This window comes from Emys orbicularis, chromosome 9 (genome assembly GCF_028017835.1).
Source record: "Emys orbicularis isolate rEmyOrb1 chromosome 9, rEmyOrb1.hap1, whole genome shotgun sequence".
Classification (NCBI taxonomy): Eukaryota; Metazoa; Chordata; order Testudines; family Emydidae; genus Emys; species Emys orbicularis.
This window is the reverse complement of record NC_088691.1, coordinates 3,995,809-4,016,297: the sequence shown is the minus strand read 5'-3', so window position 1 is coordinate 4,016,297 and position 20,489 is coordinate 3,995,809. Positions and strand designations below refer to the sequence as shown.

The window sequence follows — 20,489 nt, the reverse complement described above, 5'->3', positions numbered from 1 at the left end:
ACTTCCAATGGTGCCAGGGTTTAAATAAACAACAATAAACAATTTCTTCTCTGTTCTGTTTTCTGAGCCCCCCCTTTCTACCCCCCCCCCACCAGTCCTCCAGAAGCTGATACTGGTTATGCCACTTCTAACCACTACATTCCTCTTCCAATGTATGTAATGTTCACTCCTGGGTGAAAAAAATAATAATCCAATCTTTTCCTGGATAATACTCCGTTAGTGTTCTTTGTACGGGCAGTGAAGGATCCTGTAGTGCAAATGTATTAATCTGATCTTGCTTTGTTTTTCCATCTACATAATTCACCTGGTTAATCAATGCTTATTTATTCTTAGAGATATATTCTCGGTTTGGTGTGTAGCACTTAACCATACAACTCCATTGGAATACATACATCATGGTAATGTACTTCTTGATCACGGCTTTTAAGACTTGCTTTATATATGAAAATTGTGTCATGTAATGATCTGAAACTTTGCCAAAGAGGAGTGACTAAAATGTGAATGATCATGAGTCATTTTTGAAAACAGAACTGTAAAGGATATCTGGGATTACCATCGCCTACTTCAGAGAGCTCCGTTTGGATGAACATAAGTGGAAAAACCTGGGATGAGTTAGTTTGAAGATTCATCCCCTCTTATCTCTGCCGTGCGCTATTGAAAAATGTGTAGCTGCAAACCTCATTCAAAGAGGGATGGCTCCAGGAGAGAGTAGGCCTATTATTTAACATAGATAGGTACTAGATCTAAACTAACCCGAGGTATCTGTCGTAGAGCTGTTGTGTTCGAAGGTTGGAATGAGGTAAAAGGGTGAGGCTGCCAGAGAGAGCCAACCCCAGTGGTGCTCACGGAAGAGTAGAAATGAAAACAGCACCAGCTGGAGGGAAGGAGCAGCATTAACCTTCTGCCTGTGTTAATGGCGTTCCTTGCTGGTTAATTCTAGGTGAGGTTACGTTTTAGTCACGGGTATTTGTAGTAAAAGTCATGGACAGTAAACAAAAATTCACGGGCCCGTGACCTGTCCATGACTTTTACTAAAAATACCCCTCCCTGACTAAAACTGGGGGGGGTAAGGGGGATTTGGGGGGCACCGCAGGTGCTGGGGATGGGGGCGTGGGTGCTGGGGTCGGGGGTTGGTGGGGCTGGTGCAGGCTCCTTACCTAGCTCCTGGGAAGCAGCGGCCCTAGCTCCATGTGCCGCCTCTGCTCCGTCCCAAGCCAATGGGAGCTGCGGGGGCAGTGCCTGGCTGCGGGCAGAGGCGGCATGGGGAGCTGAGGGAGAGGAGCCCCCCCAGGTAAACAGCGGCCCCAAGCCCTGATCCCCCCCACCACACCCAAACTCCTGCTGCTGGGAGGTGAGGGGGCCCGAGACTGCCCCAGCAGCAGCCAGTGCGACTGACCCGGGGGCTGCCTGAGCTGCTCAGGCGGTTCCTGGGCCAGCTGCACAAGTCACAGAAAATCACGGAATCCGTGACTCTGTGACAAACACGGAGCCTTAATTATAGGGCCGCTCTACTTAGGTTGCCTAATACTTTCCATTGTTTTGGAAGACTGCTGCAACCAAGAAGCTCTGACATTATTTTCAGCAGAGGTTGCATTGTTTGTAGTTTGTAGCTGAAGTTAGGTATGTGCATATTCATTATGATAGTCCTTCCTTACATGATCACATGCTATCTTTCCCACAGGACTCCTGCCTCCTTCAGTGCACAGGAGAGAGGCACAAGGGGACGGAATTAAGGTTGCCTGAGCAACCATAAATCTGGCATTTCCTAACTTTAGAGTGTTTGTCTTTGCAACCTAAATATAACATGTTTAGATGTGGTATCCAGTTTAGACTAAGGTATGCAGGGAAGCGACCCATCACTCTGTCTTGTCCTGCAAAGAGCCATGCACACCCAACATGGTGGGTAAGTGTGTGTGTGTGTGTGTGTGAATAAATATATTGTCTGCCATCATGCTATGTTCCAGGTAGAACTACCGAACAGCTAGAAGCCATAGCCGACTGGTATTTCTGCTCCTTTTCATCAGTGTTCTTTCCCGCGTTGTTGTAGATGTGTGTTTTTTTTTCTTTTGTGACTGACATGTAATTTTCTTCTCCTTCCCCCTTTTTCTTTTTAAAGGTAAACCCAACACCTCAGGGTGAGCGAGCGCTGCTGAAGATGATGTACTGTCCATATTGTCGAGGCCTAGTTACTGTGAGGCCGTGTTACAACTACTGCTTTAATGTCATGAGAGGCTGTTTAGCCAATCAAGGGGATCTGGACACCGAGTGGAATAACTTTATAGGTGAGATAATTGGATTATAACTGTGCGTGTAAGTATGTGTCTGGCATGGCGAGTTCCCATTTGCACTGCATTTGCGTGTGGTACCGAAGATGCTCCTTGCTTCTTATCTAAGTGCAGAAATCTTTATATTCCTTTCAGTGGCTCTGCTAGGTGCCAACACGGATCTTTTACCTCATGACCCTCCATGTGTCTGTATCAAAACCAGTCTCCAGATCATATGATTTTCAGAATAAATTTGACCTACAGCATACAAGTAACCTCCTTAAAGCAAAACTGTGTTTTATTGTGTCTTTTATGTCTCTTGAAGGTTACTGAAATAGGCCAACCTTTTTAATAATGGTAGGTTAAAAAAAAAAAAAAAGGTGCACATATGGCACACACATTTCATCTGGCTAGCACTTCATCTCTGGACCATCACAATTCTACACATTCTTCTATTTGCTTTGTAGGTGGGTAGCCTGAACCCAACACAGTATCCAAGAAAGTGAAAGTCAAGTGTCTAATGTCCTCAGAGAATTCTCCACTGAAGTAATGGGGATTGTCTGTGATAGAGGTTTGCTACCTCTTAAGACTCTCTGCCCCAAGACACACACGTCTTACACTGCTGACCTTTCACTGGTATCACACATTGCTCTGCTATTACAACCTTGCAGCTCTTTCATCTGTTTAACAAAAGAACAGCCACAGTGGTCCATCTAGCCCACTATCCTTCAGAGGGAATGAACAAAACAGGGCACTTTGAGTGATCCATCCACTGTTGTCCAGTCCCAGCTTCTGGCAGTTGGAGGCTTAGGACACCTGGAGCATAGAGTTGTATCCCAGTTATACTTTTGGTCTTCACAAGGTCCCCTGGAAATGAATTCCACAGATTTGCTGTGTGTTGTGTGAAGAAATACTTCCTTTTGTTTCTTTTAAACCTGCTGCCTATTAATTTAATTGGGTGACCCTTGGTTCTTGTGTTATTTGGAGGGGTAAATAACACTTCCTTCTTGACTTTCTCCACACCAGTCATGATTTTATAGACCTCTATCATATCCCCCCTTAGTTGTCTCTCAGTCTTTTTAATTTCTCCTCATATGGAAGCTGTTCCATACCCCTAATAATTTTTGTTGCCCTTCTCTGTACTTTTCCCAATTCTAATATATCTTTTTTGGGATGGGGTCGTCAGAAGCACATGCAGTATTCAAGGTGTGAGCATCCCATGGATTTATGTAGTGGCATTAGGATATTTTCTGTCCCTTCCCTAATCTTTCCCTTCCCTAATGGTTCCTAACATTGTGTTTGCTTTTTTGACTGCTGCTGCACATTGAGTAGATGTTTTCAGAGAACCACCCATAGTGGCGTCAAGTTCTCTTTCTTGAGTGGTAACAGCTAATTTAGACCCCATCATATTGGATGTATAGTTGGGATTTTTTTTCCCAACGTGCATTACTTTGCACATATCAACCTTTAAATTTCATCTGCCATTTTATTGATCAGTCATCCAGTTTGGTGAGATCCCTTTGTGACTCTTGTCAGTCGGCTTTGGATTTAACGATCTCGAGTAATTTTGTGTCATCTGCAAATTTTGCCACTTCGCTGCTTAACCCCTTTTCCAGATTATTTATGAATATGTAGAACAGCACTGGTCCCAGTATGGATCCTTGGGGGACCCTGCTATTTACATCTCTCCATTGTGAAAACTGACCATTTATTCCTCTTCTTTCCAATGTCTCCTAAATTAACTCTGGCACAAGAAAATGATATAATACTTGTGCTTTTATAACATATGAAATTGCAGAGGTTGGGATAAATGAATGACCAGGTTTGACAAGAACTGGCATTAAACATCCTCTGTAATAGTGTGTTTTGCACCTGCTTTTCCTTTCTCTACCTACACAATAAATGCAACAGATTTTTAAAAAAAATACTATAAGGTCTGTAAGAATATACCAAAGCTCTTTAAATACGAGGAAGAAAAGCTCTAACAAGAGGACAAAGTTCCAAAGTTAGCTTCTAACCGTGGGAATCCTCACATTACAGCCAAATGCATTGCCAGCAAGTCACAGATGCACACTAGTGGATGCAGATGTGATTGAGAGCATGGAAACAGTTCATGTGTCTGAAGTGTAGAACCTTAGATTCACTTTGGAAATGGTTAGGAATTGTAGGGTCTGTGCAGAATGTAACTCCGTGATCATCGCTCTGAGTTCGCTCTCAGATCAATGGAGCGAGGTACCGATCCTACAATATCTCACAGCTTCTGAAGTCACTGTAGTTAATCTGCCCCCTCAAGAACTAGTAGCTGGATCAGTGGAAGAAATCTTCTGCCAGCCTAGCAGCATCTGTACTGGAGCTTTGGTTGGCCTTACTGTCTCTCTCCAGGGTGTGAGTTTTTCATTCCACAGAGCGACATAGCTAGTTTTAGGTGTAGACCAGGCCTTTGACATTTTGTTAGTCGGGCATATACAGGATGCTTAAAACATGAGAACCCGAGACCAGAGGGTGCCATTGAAACCTTGAGGAGATAAGGATTCAGACCCCACCGCTGGATCCACACCAGACTGGCTTCCACCCTCTCCGCTGCATGGAAACCATTCTTTACCAGTCTCAAGTCATCTTTTCCTGGCTCAGGCTCAAGCCCTTGGTTCCATCCTCATCTCCCTTGACCTTCTGCTGTCGGGGATACTGGCAATCACGCCTTCCTCCAGGAACCACTGCCATCCTTTTGGCCTCCAGTCCGTGTACATGATGTGCCCAAGCCCCATCTCACTTTCTATCTATCCTTGCTGCTAAGTCAACCATCCACACACTGACTCAAGCCAGCTTCTGCAACCTCCCCATCTCTGATATGTTTGACTCTAAGCTGCTTCCTCTCCATTTCATTCAGATTGCTGCTGGTAGAATAGCCTCTCTGGCCTGTTGTCACAGCCTTGTCCTCCTTGTCCCCCGGATTTTGAGTCATTTTTCTGGCTGTCGGTCACGTTGTGTGTCACGGTAAAATAGCTTGGGCCAGATCCTCAGCTGGTGTAAATTGGCCTAACACTAGCCATGTCAATGGAGTGACACTGATAAACTGGCCCTTTGTCTTTGCCTCCAAGGCCCTTTCCCATGCAGCCTCTCTTGTGTTTGACCTGGTCTGTTTTCCCAGCACCCTCAGTGCCCCTTGATCTCTTTCTCTCTGCAATATGTGCATATGCCTTTCTCCATGCTGTCCCTTTAACTTGGGGTACCATCCTCAAGCCAGTTCATTAAGCCATTTTACACCACACTCTTATCACTCCTAAAGCTTTAGTTCTGCCATGAAGTCTGTCGGAATAGCGGGGTGGTGAAGGTGAGGTATTCGTTAGTCTCTGTTAACGACAGGAGCTTCAGACTAGGCCCATTAAAATGTGCACATGCCTTACTTGGTAACTATGCAAAGGTATTACTGTTACCCAGTCCCTCCTGTTCCTTTCTCCTCCCTCTTGTTTATCAACCTTGCTAGTAGTGATCCCAAGCTTGAGTTTGACATTTTAATGTTCAGTCTGGAGTGGGACCAAATTCTCTCTCTCTGAGGTGCCTGGCATGTTTTGGGGTGCTCAGTAAGTGATGATACTTAAGAATAAGGTGAAGAAAATGTTTTAAAGGAGTCTTGATGCGTCTGTAAATGGATCCTTCAGGAGCAGCCCTCTCTCTTCGTGCAAAGTGTGCTGAAGCGCACAACTGGTGCTTGAGTGCCATTGACCAGACAGTGGTGCATTTACATGCAGTAAGAGAACGTTTTAAAAAAGTATTTGGCTAGTAAAGGTTTTCCACTCTTTAAATTGCACGTGTTTAAAAAAAGGAATTGCTGATAATTACCATATTTTAAGCTAGCGTTTGATACACACACAAACACACGCACACACGTGTAACTTGTCTACGTTAACAATGCGTGTGCATAATATTTTCAGATGAAAATTTTGCCTGCTCATTCCATGGAGGGAGCTAATTACCACTTTAACACTGTTTGAAAGTGCAGCACTAAATTAGGCTTTCAAGAGATCCTCTAGAATACTGACTTTCACACGCGCTCACACAGATGTGAATATTAAGTATTTCAGCCCCAGTAGTAGCTGCAATGGCTTAAAGAGTGGAAGACTTGTAAAGGTCTAGTCCAAGTAGAAAAGAGGAATCCCATGAAAGGGAAGGCATAATGCTAGAAAGCAGACAAAAGAATAAGCAGCTAATTGCTGCAGGTTGTATGCAACTGAAAATGAAACTTGGGGAAAGCCATCTACACAGCGATGTTCAGTAATTGCGTACAAAAATGAAGATTATTAAACAAGACAAAATAAGTAAACATTTCCCAGGAGGAAATGTGATATAATTCTCTAAATGTTTTCTCCCCAGAATGTCACCTGCCCACTCGTTACGTAGGTATTCAGTGCTGCACTTGCAAATAAATATTTGCTGGCCACACTGTGAGCTAGTTACTTTTTTACATTGTTTGCTTATTTTTGCCTTGAATATAGGAATTGAAAACATTAAGATGTGCTTTCTGTAGAAGTTTCTAAAAAAAAAAAAAAAAAAAAAAATTCCACATGCTTCACTTCAAGTGCATGAGGAGACTAAGTGACTTAAGTGTAGCATGTATGTAAGTCTGTACAGGATCGGGGCCTGAGATTTGTAAACTCTTCAAGGCAGAGAATTTTTCTCTTTTATGTCTGTAAAGCACCATGCAAAAGTTGTAACACGTTCAATAATGTTTTAATTGTCATCCCCGCTGCTAATTAACTATAAATAATGTCACCAGTTTTGAAATGTGTTCTTGACACAGTTATACAGGGCATACTTTGTTTCAAATGAGCTATTGGAAAAACCCCATATGAATGAACAATGTTAATCTCCAGTGCCTTTTCATGATTTTTTCACAGGGGTTTAATCTACTCTAAGATTGTAGAATTCAGTCTCCATATACATCTCTCTGCTATTTTGTGTGAAAGGAATTTGTTCCTTTTTTAAATGATTGCTGTTAATGAATGGTCAAGGTTTCCCTGCCCTTAAATCAAATCTTGGGGTTAAGTCTGAAAACTGCCTTTTTGTTCTCCAAGTTAGACCCTGAAGCTGAAGATGTGGGTTGCTGATTATTGGTGGCACAATGCACAAGAATTGCTTTCCTTAGTGAGATCGAGTTGCTTTGTTGCTGAGGATCGTCTCAATGCCAGACGCGAGGACAAATGTATGCAGGAGGAAAATGCTCTTCAAGGGATGGAACTATATATTTTTCAAACCCACTTCTGTCTTCCCAAAATTCTTTGTTGTCCTCAGTGCGTTCATAACAAATGAATAGAGCTGGAGTAAATTTTGCATTATGCCAAACGTTTTGTGAGACAGATCAGGCTCTCTGAACCACCTTGCAGTCATTTATACAAATATCAATTATTTTGAACCTGAAACTTTGGGAGAAACTTTTTCAGGAGGCCTATTGCATAAAACCATAAATTATGCTTAGGTGCAACTTGCTCCCCATCACATAGTGTAGCAGTGCTAACATTAGCTTGAATCTTAGCCAACCTTATTAATGTCAAATGTTGCTGCCAGAGGGACTTTACTGTTAGTTATGATTGCTGGCGGGTACACCAGCCAACTCCTGGCAGGAGGTAGGAGCCAGTCGGATATCCCCCAAATAAAAACTGTGGCCTAAATGCACTTTTTTTCTTGTTCTTTTTTTAATGAAAGTTTATTTTCATTTAGTGCTTCTTGTCAGCAGCCATCACTGCTGCTGAAGAGCTACAGTTGAATATATTCTCCAAGGCCAATTATTACTTTCCTTATCTTTTATAGCCAGCTTTGGCAGCTCTGCTGGAGGCCGAATGCATTTTCTATATCAGCAGTCAAAGCAGAGACTGCATTCCTTAGCTGTGATACATGTAACGCCATGGCACCATGAGTAACAAAGACCCCAATTCGCTCTACATTCCCATGCTCTTGTGTATGGCCGGCCCAGCTCAAAGTTTACAAAGACGCCAAACAGCCAGAAGAATTAGGGTTTATGTTTCCTTTCAGTCTTTCACAAACACTTTATTGATCTGGGGCCTTTCCTGGCCACTCGGGGTATTAAGTAGTTACAAAATGGAAGATTTTCTTGTTAAAAACTATACATTTTGTGTGTTTATTATCTGTCTATTCATAATATTTTTATTTGAAATGAGCGGCTTCCTCCAAACTATGATGGGATGTTCTTTATGCACGTGAAAACCCCCAAAAGCTTTGACAGTGATGAACACATTTAAGTTGTGCTCCACTTGTTTACAAAAGTCTCTATTTGCTAGCACATCAAAAGCATTTCTCTCTCCTCTGGCACAATGGTATATTCATGCTAGCGGTCATTACTCAGAGATTTGAAGCATCACTTTATTGGAGGCCACCACAATACAGTCTAAGACTCTTTATTTCATTTGTTACTACTATATATATACATATATGCATTTAGTGGAGACCTGTTTGTAGTCCCTGATGGCTAAATTCCAGCCACACCGTTGCAGCAGCTCTGTCATTAATGCTGCTTCTGTTTGTGCTAGTGTGGTTCCTGTAGATTGTAGCTTTCATCAGATTTTGATTCTTAAATATTGGCATCTTGGCTTAATTGAGAGAGAGAGCATATACTCAATGATGCCATGATTCTCAAGGTTGGTGTTAATTGTGGTCTAAATTAATTATGCACTCTGAAGTATTGTAATCTTTTTTTCGATAATTCTTGAGATGTTCTAGCTAATGCCTGATCAGTCAGCCGGCCCGCAGAAAATACTTTTAAATATTTATTTGCATTTTTAATAAGTGGGTTTATCTGATAAGTATGCTGCTGCATACGGTACACTGGTGTTTTTAAATGTACAGATAGCTTAATTGTAGTTTGCATTTTTATTGGCATATTTTAATTTAGTTGAAAATTAATTGAGCGTAAGGGCAAAGCCAAAAATAAATCTGTGATAAATGGAGTCTCTTTATAAACATGCATCCACCAGTATAAATCCACAGGAATTTTCCACTTCTGATGGGGGAATGAGTATCAAGGAAAATACTTGAATTCAGCAGATTTGAGTTCTTTGACTGAGAAACGCCCATTTCCACTTCCTGGAGCTGAACAGGCACATCATCAGAGTTAAGAGGGAACCCATTCACAGATTTTTACGGCCCGAAGGGACCATTATGATTACCATGTAATCTGACCTCCTGCATGACCCAGACTTTAGGATCATGAGAATTAAAAACCCAAAACAATTGAAAAATTACAAGTTTGTAGCTGTATGCTGACAAAATGAGGAGGGAGTTAACTATAGTTTAGCTTGGCTAGGAGATAACAGTTAGGTAACACATCTTCTAATATTTGAATGGAGTAAACACCAAGAAGGGAGATTAGTAATTAAGAATAGTATAATAGGGCATACCTGTTACAGGAGGAATTAAAGAGAACATTCAAACTGAACATTACGAAAAGTTTCTTGCTAATAATATTCCCAAAGGAAGTGGTGGAAGCCCCATAGCTTGGCACATTTAGTGCTACATTTGACTAGTAAATGTACAGCAGGGAATGATCCTGGAGTGGGAGGAAAACGGGGTTGATGGTTGCCATAGGTCTCTTCCATCTCCTCACTCATCAGTGAAATGTCAAAGTTAATTTTTAGTCTAAAGCCTTTAGTGATGGTCTCATGCAGTTTCACTGTTCAACTTGTGCTGTCTGCATAACGCTATTGAGTATAACTTTTGATTTTTTTTTCAGATGTGAAAAGTTCTCTCGAATATAAAAAAAAATTACAAACTTTAGTGCTGTAGATTTTAATCACCATCTCCTTTGCTATCTTCATTCATAGTAAATATAAAGAAGCTGATATTTTTCTTTCTGTCTTAACTGTGGAGATGTTTTAAAAAGATACAATGGAGCCCTGTTTAAAATAGAAGTACTTGTAATCTCCTCTCTATAAGTAGATTAGTTCTAATGGCTATTTGCTGACTGAATTGAGGGAAATTGTGATGTTTATTCTCCCTCATTAAACATAGTTTTTGCTGTATACAGGTTTAGTGTAACTGGTCCAACAAGCTTCCATCTCAGTCTGTTTACTAGCTGGAATAACTAAAACCCAGAAGTAGAACATCTTTTTTTAAAGACGCCTACCATGCAGCAGTAGAATTTCAATGGCTAATTTTTGCACTTATGTGGAGTGGCCTGTTGTCCTTGCCTAGGCCTTCTGCTTTGTCAGACAGGGTGGGTCTCTAATCCTTGACAGCAGTTGACGAACCGAGTCAAGTGATACCTGTTATAAAAGATTTCGTGACAGAGAGCAAAACGTTCATTTGAAGTTTCAAAATGCAACTAACGGTTGCTTTATTAAGAGTGTTACACTAAAGATACCTGAGAAATGTATATGAGATTTTCCTTCACTTTGGAGTAGGTTTTAAGTGGGCTGCTTAAAGCAAAGTAAACCTAGTCTGCTCTATGCACTTGTGCCATATTTGAAGTCCCTCCATTAAAACACTTAACATCTCTTTTTCTGTATTAGATTCTATGTTGATGGTGGCTGAGAGGCTAGAGGGTCCTTTTAATATTGAGTCAGTCATGGACCCAATCGATGTGAAAATTTCGGATGCAATCATGAACATGCAGGAGAACAGCGTGCAAGTGTCTCAAAAGGTACATCATCAGCACTTTAAAAAGAAAAAAGCTAAAAAGAAAATTCTGTTTTTATTCCTCCACTATTTACATTTATCTACTCCTATTAAAATAACTGTCTTAGAGCAAGTCTACACTACAGAGTTAAGTCGACCTAAGTTACGTCGACGCACAGCCATTGCAGTCATTAAATCGCTTTTGCATCTCCACGCTATGCTCCATGTGTTGGCGGGTGCGCGGCCTCCCCAGGAGCGCTTGCACCGAATTAACTGTCAGCATGGGGCATTGTGGGACAGCTTCTGAAAGGCAACAGTAGTCGATGTAAGCAACGCAGTGTCTATACTGGCACTGCCTCGACCTAACTACGTCGACCTAAGGTCCACGCCTCTCGTGGAGGTGGAGTTATTACGTCGGGGTAGTGGGTTAGTTACATCGAGTGGAGCTACATTTTGGTGTAGACGTTTACAGAGTTAGGTCAATGTAAGCTGCCTTACGTTGACCTAACTGTAGCATAGACCCAGGCCTTAGCTGCAATTCAAGTGTATTTTAGTGCTGTTTTATCATCTCTGTCTGGGGAAGGAATATTTGGTAAACGGTGTTTGGATAGGAATACTGAGGGGTGGTAAATGTCTGGTGTGAAAGCCGTCCTCTAAAGCGACTTAATCAAATCACCTAGGTTTTCCAAGGATGTGGACAGCCTAAAACGCTGACGCAGGGCCGGGCCTCTCGCTCAGTCTCTGAAAGTGGCTTCAGTGCTCGCTTTAGACCCTACAACCCGGAGGAGCGGCCAACTACAGCTGCTGGCACGAGTTTGGATAGACTGGTGAGTGCCTATTGACCTGTCTCACTGATACAGAACAAGGGCTGTTCAGAATAAACATATTTTGCTTTGTCACCCTCGCAGCTGGCTTTGGAGAGCTTAAAAGGCAGGTTGTGTAGGTGAGCGGCTCAAGTAAATTGAGGGTGGGGGCGTGCGGGCATGCGCCCCAGTCTGTATCTTTGCCAGTCCATAACCTGATAGTCTTTTTAAAAGTAGTTGAGGAAACTTGCAACTTTCTTATACTCTTTAAAGGGTGTAATCTACTTACCACTCTAGACATGAGCTAGCTCAGCGCTTGTATTTCAGGTAAATGCCTCTATTAGTGGTTTCACATATGAATAATGTAGTGTTTGAAAATCTGTTTTTAATTTTGCATTTAAAAACTCCCCAGAGGCCATTGATTCTGATTAAACTCAATTGATTTGCACCAGCTCGGGATCTGGCCTAAAACCGTCTCTTGTGATACAAATTCATTTTCAGCTTTACTTCTGAGAAATAAATTTGGTTCACGTTGATGTTCTATATTGTGTTCCCTTTTTAAAATAGGTTACTGATGTGAAGGAAAAACTGAAGCAAGCCAAAAAGTTTTGGTCCTCTCTCCCTGGCAACATCTGTAATGATGAGAAGATGGCTGCCGGGCGTGTCATTGAGGATGAGTGTTGGAACGGAAGTGCCAAGAGCAGGTCTGGATAAGTTTAACTGAGCTAACTTCCTTCGTGTCTGACCTTGTAATTCAGACCTTCAGAGCCTGTCTGGTTGTGGGTTGGCTATTTATCTAGATCAGGGTCTTATGTGGTGCTGTCGCCAGAGTATTGGAGCGCCTCTCACTCTTGAATGTATTTATCTTCACAATCTCCTGTGAGGTAGGGTGGTGCCATTTTATAGCTGGCAGCTGAGGCACGGTCTCTCTGAGGGAAATGTTTTCAAAATTTCCTTAGCAACTTAGCCCCACTGAAAGTCAATAAGATTTAAGCATCCGAGTTGCTTTAAAAATTTTTTTGTACCCAAGTGACTTGACCAGGGTCACGCAAAGTCTGTGGCAGAGATGGCAATTGAACCCAGGTGTCTCAAGTCTTAGGGTAATGCCCTACTCCCAGGACCACCCTGCTTCGCATCTGGCTGACCTCTAGATTCCTGCTGTTCATACAGGTTCCAAGGATCATGGAGCACTTCTGGCAGGTAGGCTAGGATGGGATTGCTGCTGAGAATCAAACCTGCCAGAAACCTGCGATGGTGTCCAGCATGTTTCTCTTCAGTGACATGTCTCCTCTAGGGTTGGGAACCTTCATGAGGGTTATTGTAGGAACAGAAATCAGAGGGCAGGAAAGAGAGACAAGTGAATTTGGATGGCGTTATCAGTGTTTTAGGTCTGACCTTACACTCCTGAGGTTAGCAGAAGAACCAGCTGAAATTTTTCACACAATTTTTTTTAAATGACCTCTCTTTTTGAAAAGAGAACTTTTTTGGGGGGAAATTATCAGTGTGGTAGAAATGTTTTTTCTTTTCCCCCAAAACTTTCCCCAATTTTGTAATTGAAATCCTGTATCAAAGCTTTTTGTTTACTGAAACCCCAAGCAAAAGAAGAACGTTTTTTTTAAAAACTGAGGGAAAAGTTGCTGACAGTTTTGTGGAAAAAGGACCGATTTTGAAACCTGTGAAATGAAAACCGCTTGGAAATTTTTGCGGAATGGTTATCGGGGTTTGTTTTGGTTTTTCCCCAACCAATGGGAGTTGTGCGATCGACTCCTGTGAAAGCAGGAGCAGGCCCTTGATGCATAATTTAAATGTCATGGATCTCTAGAACTCTGCGTCCCTGCGTTTTGGGTCGTCTTCTCAATCAATAGCATCAGTATCTGCCTCTGCGGGTAGCTCATCCCAGGCATTTGATGCCATCGATCCTCTACTCACCAGGGAAACCTTCTAACTCGGGTAGGCAAACTACAGCCCAGGGGCCGTACCCGGCCCTCCAGACGTTTTAATCCGGCCCTTGAGCTCCTGACGGGGAGCAGAGTCCGGGGCTTGTCGTGCTCCAGGCGGGGAGCGGGATCCGGGGTTTGCCCTGCTCTGCATGGCTCCCAGAAACAGTGGCATGTTCCCCCTCTGGCTCCTATGCGTAGGGGCAGCCAGGGGGCTCTGCATGCTGCCCCCGCAGCTCCCATTGGCTGGGAACCACGGCCAATGGGAGCTGAAGGGGTGGTGCCTGCAGCCAGGGCAGCGCGCAGAGCTGCCTGGCCGCACCTCTGCGTAGGAGCCGGCTGGAAGGGGGACATGCTGCTGCTTCTGGGAGCTGCTTGAGGTAAGCGCCGCCCAGAGCCTGCACCCCAACCCCCTTCCCAGCCCTGATCCCCCACCGAACCCCTCGGTCCCAGCCCGGAGCACCTTCCTGCCCCCCCAACCCCTCATCCCCAGCCCCACCCCAGAGTTCGAACCTGAGCCAGAGCCCTCCCCCTCCGCCCCCCCCGCCACCGTGCCCCTGCCCCAGCCCAGAGCCACCTCCCGCACCCTGAACTCCTCATTTCTAGCCCCACCTCAGAGCCCCCACCCTCAGCTGGAGCCCTCACCCCCTCCCACACTCCAACCCCCAATTCATGAGCATTCATAGCCCCCCATACAACTTCCATATCCAGATATGGCCCTAAGGCCAAAAAGTTTGCCCACCCCTGTTCTGACTTGTCACTGGTGAGTAGGCCAATGTAGCGTCTGAAAGAGATGGAGTTTTTGCTGCATCAGCTGAAGAGAGAGGGCGTGTTGGGAGAGCACTGCTCGCCCCAGCTAGGGAGAGTAGAGGATCCCCCCCCCTTTGCACCCTCTGTATTCTATACCCTTAGCATGTGGATGTTTCAAATCCTATGTCATGATCCTCCTACACAGCACTGCTCTGAAAAGATGAACTATCAATAAACTCTCTTACTTAAATCGCCCTCCAAATTTTCTTCAGTACATCTAACCACAACAGTGATAGTAAACACTGAACATTAAGGCCCAAATTCAGGACAGCGCTTAAGCATACACTTAAAATTTAGAACAGCACTTAAGTACAGCTCTTAATTTTAGGCATGTGGTTAAGTCGAATTGACTGGCATTCACTTTTGATTTTTGATTTAAAGTAACCAGTCTCTCTTCGCATTGGCCCTAGACTCCTAAATAAGCTATACAATCATCCTTCCCTTTAGGTGACGATTCTCATGCAAATAATAAATTCTAATTTTATGATGCTAATTCTTCACTTTTAAAAACAAAAGATCTAGATTGCATCTCCGCCATACATTGTCATGCTCCCAACCAGCACGTTCCCTCTAGCCACTTGTTAGACTGATTCTGGCCACCCCAGTGCTTGGGAAAAACTAATATAAATTTTTCTCCGATCTTGCCCTTTAAAACAAATAAGTAATATTGTTTCACGACATCTGATCTTACAAATCTGATTACACGCGTCATCTTTCTGCTAGAGTTGAGCAAGTTGGATGTTCGATCCCTCAGTCGCTACATCTGTTGATCTCCCCTATAAATCACTAATACTTTGTTTATTGAGGAAACCGAAGTCTTAGCTTTCATATCCTGAGGAATAACACTCATGCAGGCAACTTCTGATCTCAGTTACGCTGGTGCAAATGCAGAGTAACAGTGTTGCCTTTGATCCAGACTGACTCTGAGCTCAAACTACACTTTGCTGATGCGTCATATAGCCATAAAGATGATCATGGAAAGACTCTTCATTGTCCAAAATGATGGAAAATCCTTTTCTGTCCTCACAAGCCATTTTACTGCCGGGAGGCCTGGTCTTTTTCTCTTTTTATACAGGAAGGAAAATCCTGAGTGAAAGCAGGCCTATATTCAAAGGGTGTAAGAGAACCCTGGGAACATCTTAAAACACTTTATAACACAACGTGCATCTTTATAATGGAAAGTTTTCCTTTTTAGGTATGTCTTTGCAGTGACCGGAAATGGTTTAGCCAATCAGGTGAATAATCCTGAGGTAGAAGTTGACATTACAAAACCAGATATGGTGATTCGTCAGCAAATCATGGCCCTTCGGGTGATGACCAATAAAATGAAGAATGCTTACAATGGAAATGATGTTGACTTCCTTGATATAAGTACGTGTGGGTTTTAACTGGGTTGTTTATACAGAGGGAGTTGATTAAAGTTCAGATGCACTACTGAGAATGTAAGTGTATGGGGACAGGAAATGAAGCCCATGTAATACTATTTGAATCTGAACTTTCCTAGTACTTAGAATTCATCCTTATCCAGGACAGCACTTAAGCACAGGCTTAACTTTTGGGGTGTGTTTAAGTTGCAGTGGCTGGAGTCCCGTGCTTAAGTTCCATAGGCACTGGAGCATTTTACAAGTGCCTAAAATTAAACACATGGGAGAAGGAGTCACTGCACTTGGTTTTTCTGCTCTTTGGGTTTGGGGTTCTGGTTCAGGGCCTTTGAAAGGAATACAAGCAAAATCTATTTGTTTCTTATAGGTGATGAAAGCAGCGGGGAAGGAAGTGGAAGTGGCTGTGAATTTCAGCAATGTCCTTCTGAGTTTGAGTTCAATGTAACCGAAGTTACTGGGAAAACTAACAAGATTGATAAAAACACAAACACTTCTGCTGCTGCCAGTATTGGTCTATCCCAAGCAACTTTGTTCTTTAGCATCTTATTCTTGGCCATGCAAAGACAATGGAGATAATTGTGCAACTTAGGGGGGAAAAGACTTTATTATCAGAATTAAAAGGCACCTGTTTTCACTTTTATACCATCTAGTGACTTTGCTTTTTAAGTTAATGGACAACAGTGTACAGTTTTTACTATGTGGCCACTGGGTTTAAAGTATTGATTTTTTTTTTCACTTGCTGTTCTGGAAAGAACGCTGACGTGGACTGTTAGTCTGTCCTGTTCACCGAGAATCCATGTTAACGGTGGCTAACGAAGTGTATATACAGACCTGTAGTTAGCTATGCATTTGTGTTATCATCACTTGCCTTTTTAAACATTTTTATTTTACCACATTTCTTACAAGAAAAACAGGGTCCTATCTCGGCATGTAACAAGTATGTGTTTCTGAAATATGAAATATCTGTACAGAAGCAAGTTTTATTTATCATGTTATGTTACGGGGGGAAATTAATAACCCAACAAGCAAAAGATACGTTTCATGTAATTAACTTCCCATTTATTCATGTTCTGTTAGTTGCCTTATCTGGAGAGAAGTGGAGGTAATTTGTCTTTATTCAATAGAACAGAATGTGAAGGCATAATTGGTCTATAAACCATATGCCCTGTTTGCATAAAGCATTAATACCAGGAGCAGGTTATACTTCCTTTACAGGATGTTTGGTTAAATTGGAAGGGACTACAGAGAATTCCAGTTTCACGTAAGCTAAGAAGAGCTGTCAGTTGTTCCCCAAGGCCCTGGCGATTAACTATAAACCCCGTACACCAATTCTACACCTACACATGTCCGCAGAGACTCTTCAGTAGGTAGTGTTCAGTCGGATGCAACTCATGTTGTTGCTGATGCCAGTGCCAACATGTGTTCTGTCTGCAAATTTGTTTAGTTGAACGTTGACAGTGTTTAGGGATCTTTTTTATATAAGGTGCTTTTATATGAGAGTTCATTTCCCTCTGATCAGAAGGTCAAGGGTTAAGACTAGCCAAGTAGCGTGGCAGTAGCACATTGCATCCGACAGACCTGAGTTTAGGAATGGAATTGGATGGGTGGGCCTGACAGATTCCACCTGATAAGAGAGTCCCATACAGTCACTTCAGAGGATTGGCAGAGACACAGTTCTGCTGGCCAAGGCACCAAGTGACCATAGTGTTGGCTGTGCAGGAAGTCCCGCCTTTCCACGTTCCCAACTGGAACGGTTTTGTGGTAAGTGACAACTCATAAATAAAAGAAATATATATTTTTAAAAGGAACGAAATCACTTTAAAAGTTACTAAAAGTCTGCAGAAAGACTAAAAATTACTCTGCAAATCTCTTCCTGCTTTTGGACAGCCATTAGAATCTGGCTGGATGCTTCTAGCCATGAGAACAATCTACAGAGAGAGGGTTTTGTTATACTCCAGCCTTGTGTTGCAAGGATAATTTTCTATTTTTATATTGAAACATTAACTACTTGTTAGCTCAGGGTCAGCATTTTATTCAACTTTATTTTCACACCAAATTTCTGCAATTCTATAAAGATCGAATATTCTTGGCTGATATGAACAATCCTGGAGGCTTAATTTTACTAGAAGTAGCCAGTTATTTATTAAAACATGATGTTAGTAGAATATGCACATTCTGGCTATATTTTTTCTTTAGAAAACAAATCACGGAAGCATAAAATTGAAAAGCTTATAAATTTATGTGTGGGAAAAAATGGATTGTAAATAGCTAAGTTGCCTTGTGAGGAATTGGAAAATGTGCTGATACTTAGAAACTACCTCAGTTCTGAGGAATTTCCTTTCTAGCTTTGAGTGCTGTTACATTTACTTGGTAGAAATGAATCTGGTCTCCAATATGTAGCTAAAAGAGTTATCCCCGTAGACCTTGTTAGATTGTTTTTAATTTAGAGCATTGAACGAAGGCCAGCTGTTTTCTTTCAGCTAAGTTCCCGAACAAAGAGAATTTCTGAATTAAATATTGCTGATGGTTTCCATGACTTTTACTGATTTGTTTGGTTTCATGGCATTTTTTCTGTTGCCCTTTAATTATTTAAACGGTCGTATCCATTTGAATTTTAATTCTGAAATAAACAAACCTTAGATACACTACCATTGTAAATCTATCACAGTAAGGTCTGACTGGATAACCCTTCTGGCTTATACCCAGCTGGCAGATCAGAAAATTAAACTAAGAAAAAAAATAAATTCTTTCAGAGAATGAGATGGAACAAAAGCCCTTGCATTCAGAACAGCTGACTTTTCCAAGATCTCAGTTTTTGGCATATAAGTGTTCATATGTAAGAAAGTTACTTGTAAATTCGCCTGCTTTTGAACAGTTTGCCCACTATGTACCTAACAAAGAAAAAATGTTTCTGAATTGATATTTATCATTTTACAACTAATTGCTTATTATTCATTAGTTTTGTAAAAGCAAACAATGCAAAGAACTGACATGAGTTTTAAACTTGTCTAGTGACTGATTTTGTTAACAAACCTCCACTATATAAAAGGACAAATTGTCATCTGGAGCCACAGAAACCAGAGTAAACGTAAATGTAGAACGATAGAAAGTTGTGTTTCTGCTTTGATTTTGTGTTGCGTGTGGAATTGGTTTACAGCCTTAGGTACAAATTCAGAAGGCCTCTTAATGTGTAGATATACAAATTGAGAGACAGCTAGCAACCAAAGACACTTGTTTTCCATTTGCCCCAATTATTTTTATGTAAACATTAGGGCCTTTACAACATAACTTGAGTTTTTAAAAATAAATACTCACCTCCACAATAATCAACTTCAAATTTTAACCACTGGAACAGCTTATCTAGATATGTGGTAGAGTCTCAATCACTTGAAGTGTTTGAATCAAGATTATATAGTTTTCTAAAAGGTCTGCTTTAGCTCAAACAGAAATTATGGGCTTGATGCCAAAATTGGCGGGTGAGGTTCTATGACGTGTTATGAAGGAGGTTAGACTAGATGATCATAATAGTCCCTTCTGGCCTTAAGATGTTTAAGAAATGGAAAAGTGATACTGTGTGATGGCATCCTTTTGAATGAAACATCCATTCAGAATCCTCTTTGTTTCTCCTGGCTTTTTAAGGCAGCTTCCATCTTTACATTTATTAAAGTAATATGGAAAAAGACAAAATCACTGGCTAATTTGAGAACAATCAGTTTATCATTTTGTATTGAGATGACCACTCTGTCATTTAGTGACAAACAACAAAAGCTGCTCATAGAGTCCCCTCTATTCTTTGATAAAGTGGCCACAAGGTTTGTTGCAATCTACACCTCTTCTGGTGCTCCAGAATCAAAGCTTTCTTTGTGCTCCAGAATCAAAGCTCTCTTTTAAAAACTAAAAATTCTAGCTTTCATGGTTCCCAAGAAAACCTGAAAATTGTAAACGTGAGTGCAAACTAATACAGTGTGTGCCCTTCCGAGTTTGCAGACGATCTGGAACAATACCTCTGAGAGGTGTGAACTGCCCCTAGTTGTCTTGATAGGTTAACAACTCTGAAACCTGAAGATGCCATATTTAAATGTCAGCGTTTTCTGAAATGATTGTTTTAGCAGGAACATGGGAATTCCCATACCGGATAAGACCAGTGATTAATTGACTCAGATACCCTGACAGTGGCCACTACCAGATGTTTTCAGAACAAGGTGCAAAAAAACCCTTGCAATCAGTTGGATATTTATAACATGTCCCAAACTGCCTGATGTGTCCACTACCCCGCTACCAAAGCTGTCTGCTTTCTGCTTGACCACTTCTACGGTCATGCATTGTCTATATTAAAAAAAAAAAAAAAAATCTCTGGCACATGGAAAATTCAGTGTGCTGGCAATGTAAATAAACTAAATGTTGTCCAAATAAATAACACAGGGGCTATGGTCCTGGTTGTATTATTCATATTCAGAGTTCAGGAAAATCCTGAATTTTTAAATCTAAAGGAATGGATCATGGAGTTCTGGTCTGCTGCTTTGGCACGTTGCTATTACCGAAAGTCCTAGCAGCCCTAATTTGAGCCCCAGTGCTGCAGAGAGCATTGACCTGTAAGGGAATGTGACTAGCAGGGTGTTTCGTTACTGATGTGAATTTGTCATCTTTAGCTTTTATTAGGCTGTCTAC

The 20,489-nt window shown here is 41.9% G+C and overlaps 1 protein-coding gene across 1 annotated transcript in view; it reads left to right on the top strand.

The window, feature by feature from the left end:
• GPC4 (glypican 4) overlaps positions 1-16,397 on the top strand; it is a 105,791-nt gene extending 89,394 nt beyond the window's left edge. Inside the window, exons 4-9 of the mRNA XM_065410961.1 lie at positions 2,117-2,282; positions 10,784-10,914; positions 11,570-11,716; positions 12,260-12,396; positions 15,635-15,810; positions 16,189-16,397. Of these exons, the coding sequence (XP_065267033.1) occupies positions 2,117-2,282; positions 10,784-10,914; positions 11,570-11,716; positions 12,260-12,396; positions 15,635-15,810; positions 16,189-16,397 (966 nt within the window). The remainder of the gene's footprint in view (positions 1-2,116; positions 2,283-10,783; positions 10,915-11,569; positions 11,717-12,259; positions 12,397-15,634; positions 15,811-16,188) is intronic.
• The last annotated feature ends 4,092 nt before the right edge of the window (positions 16,398-20,489 follow it).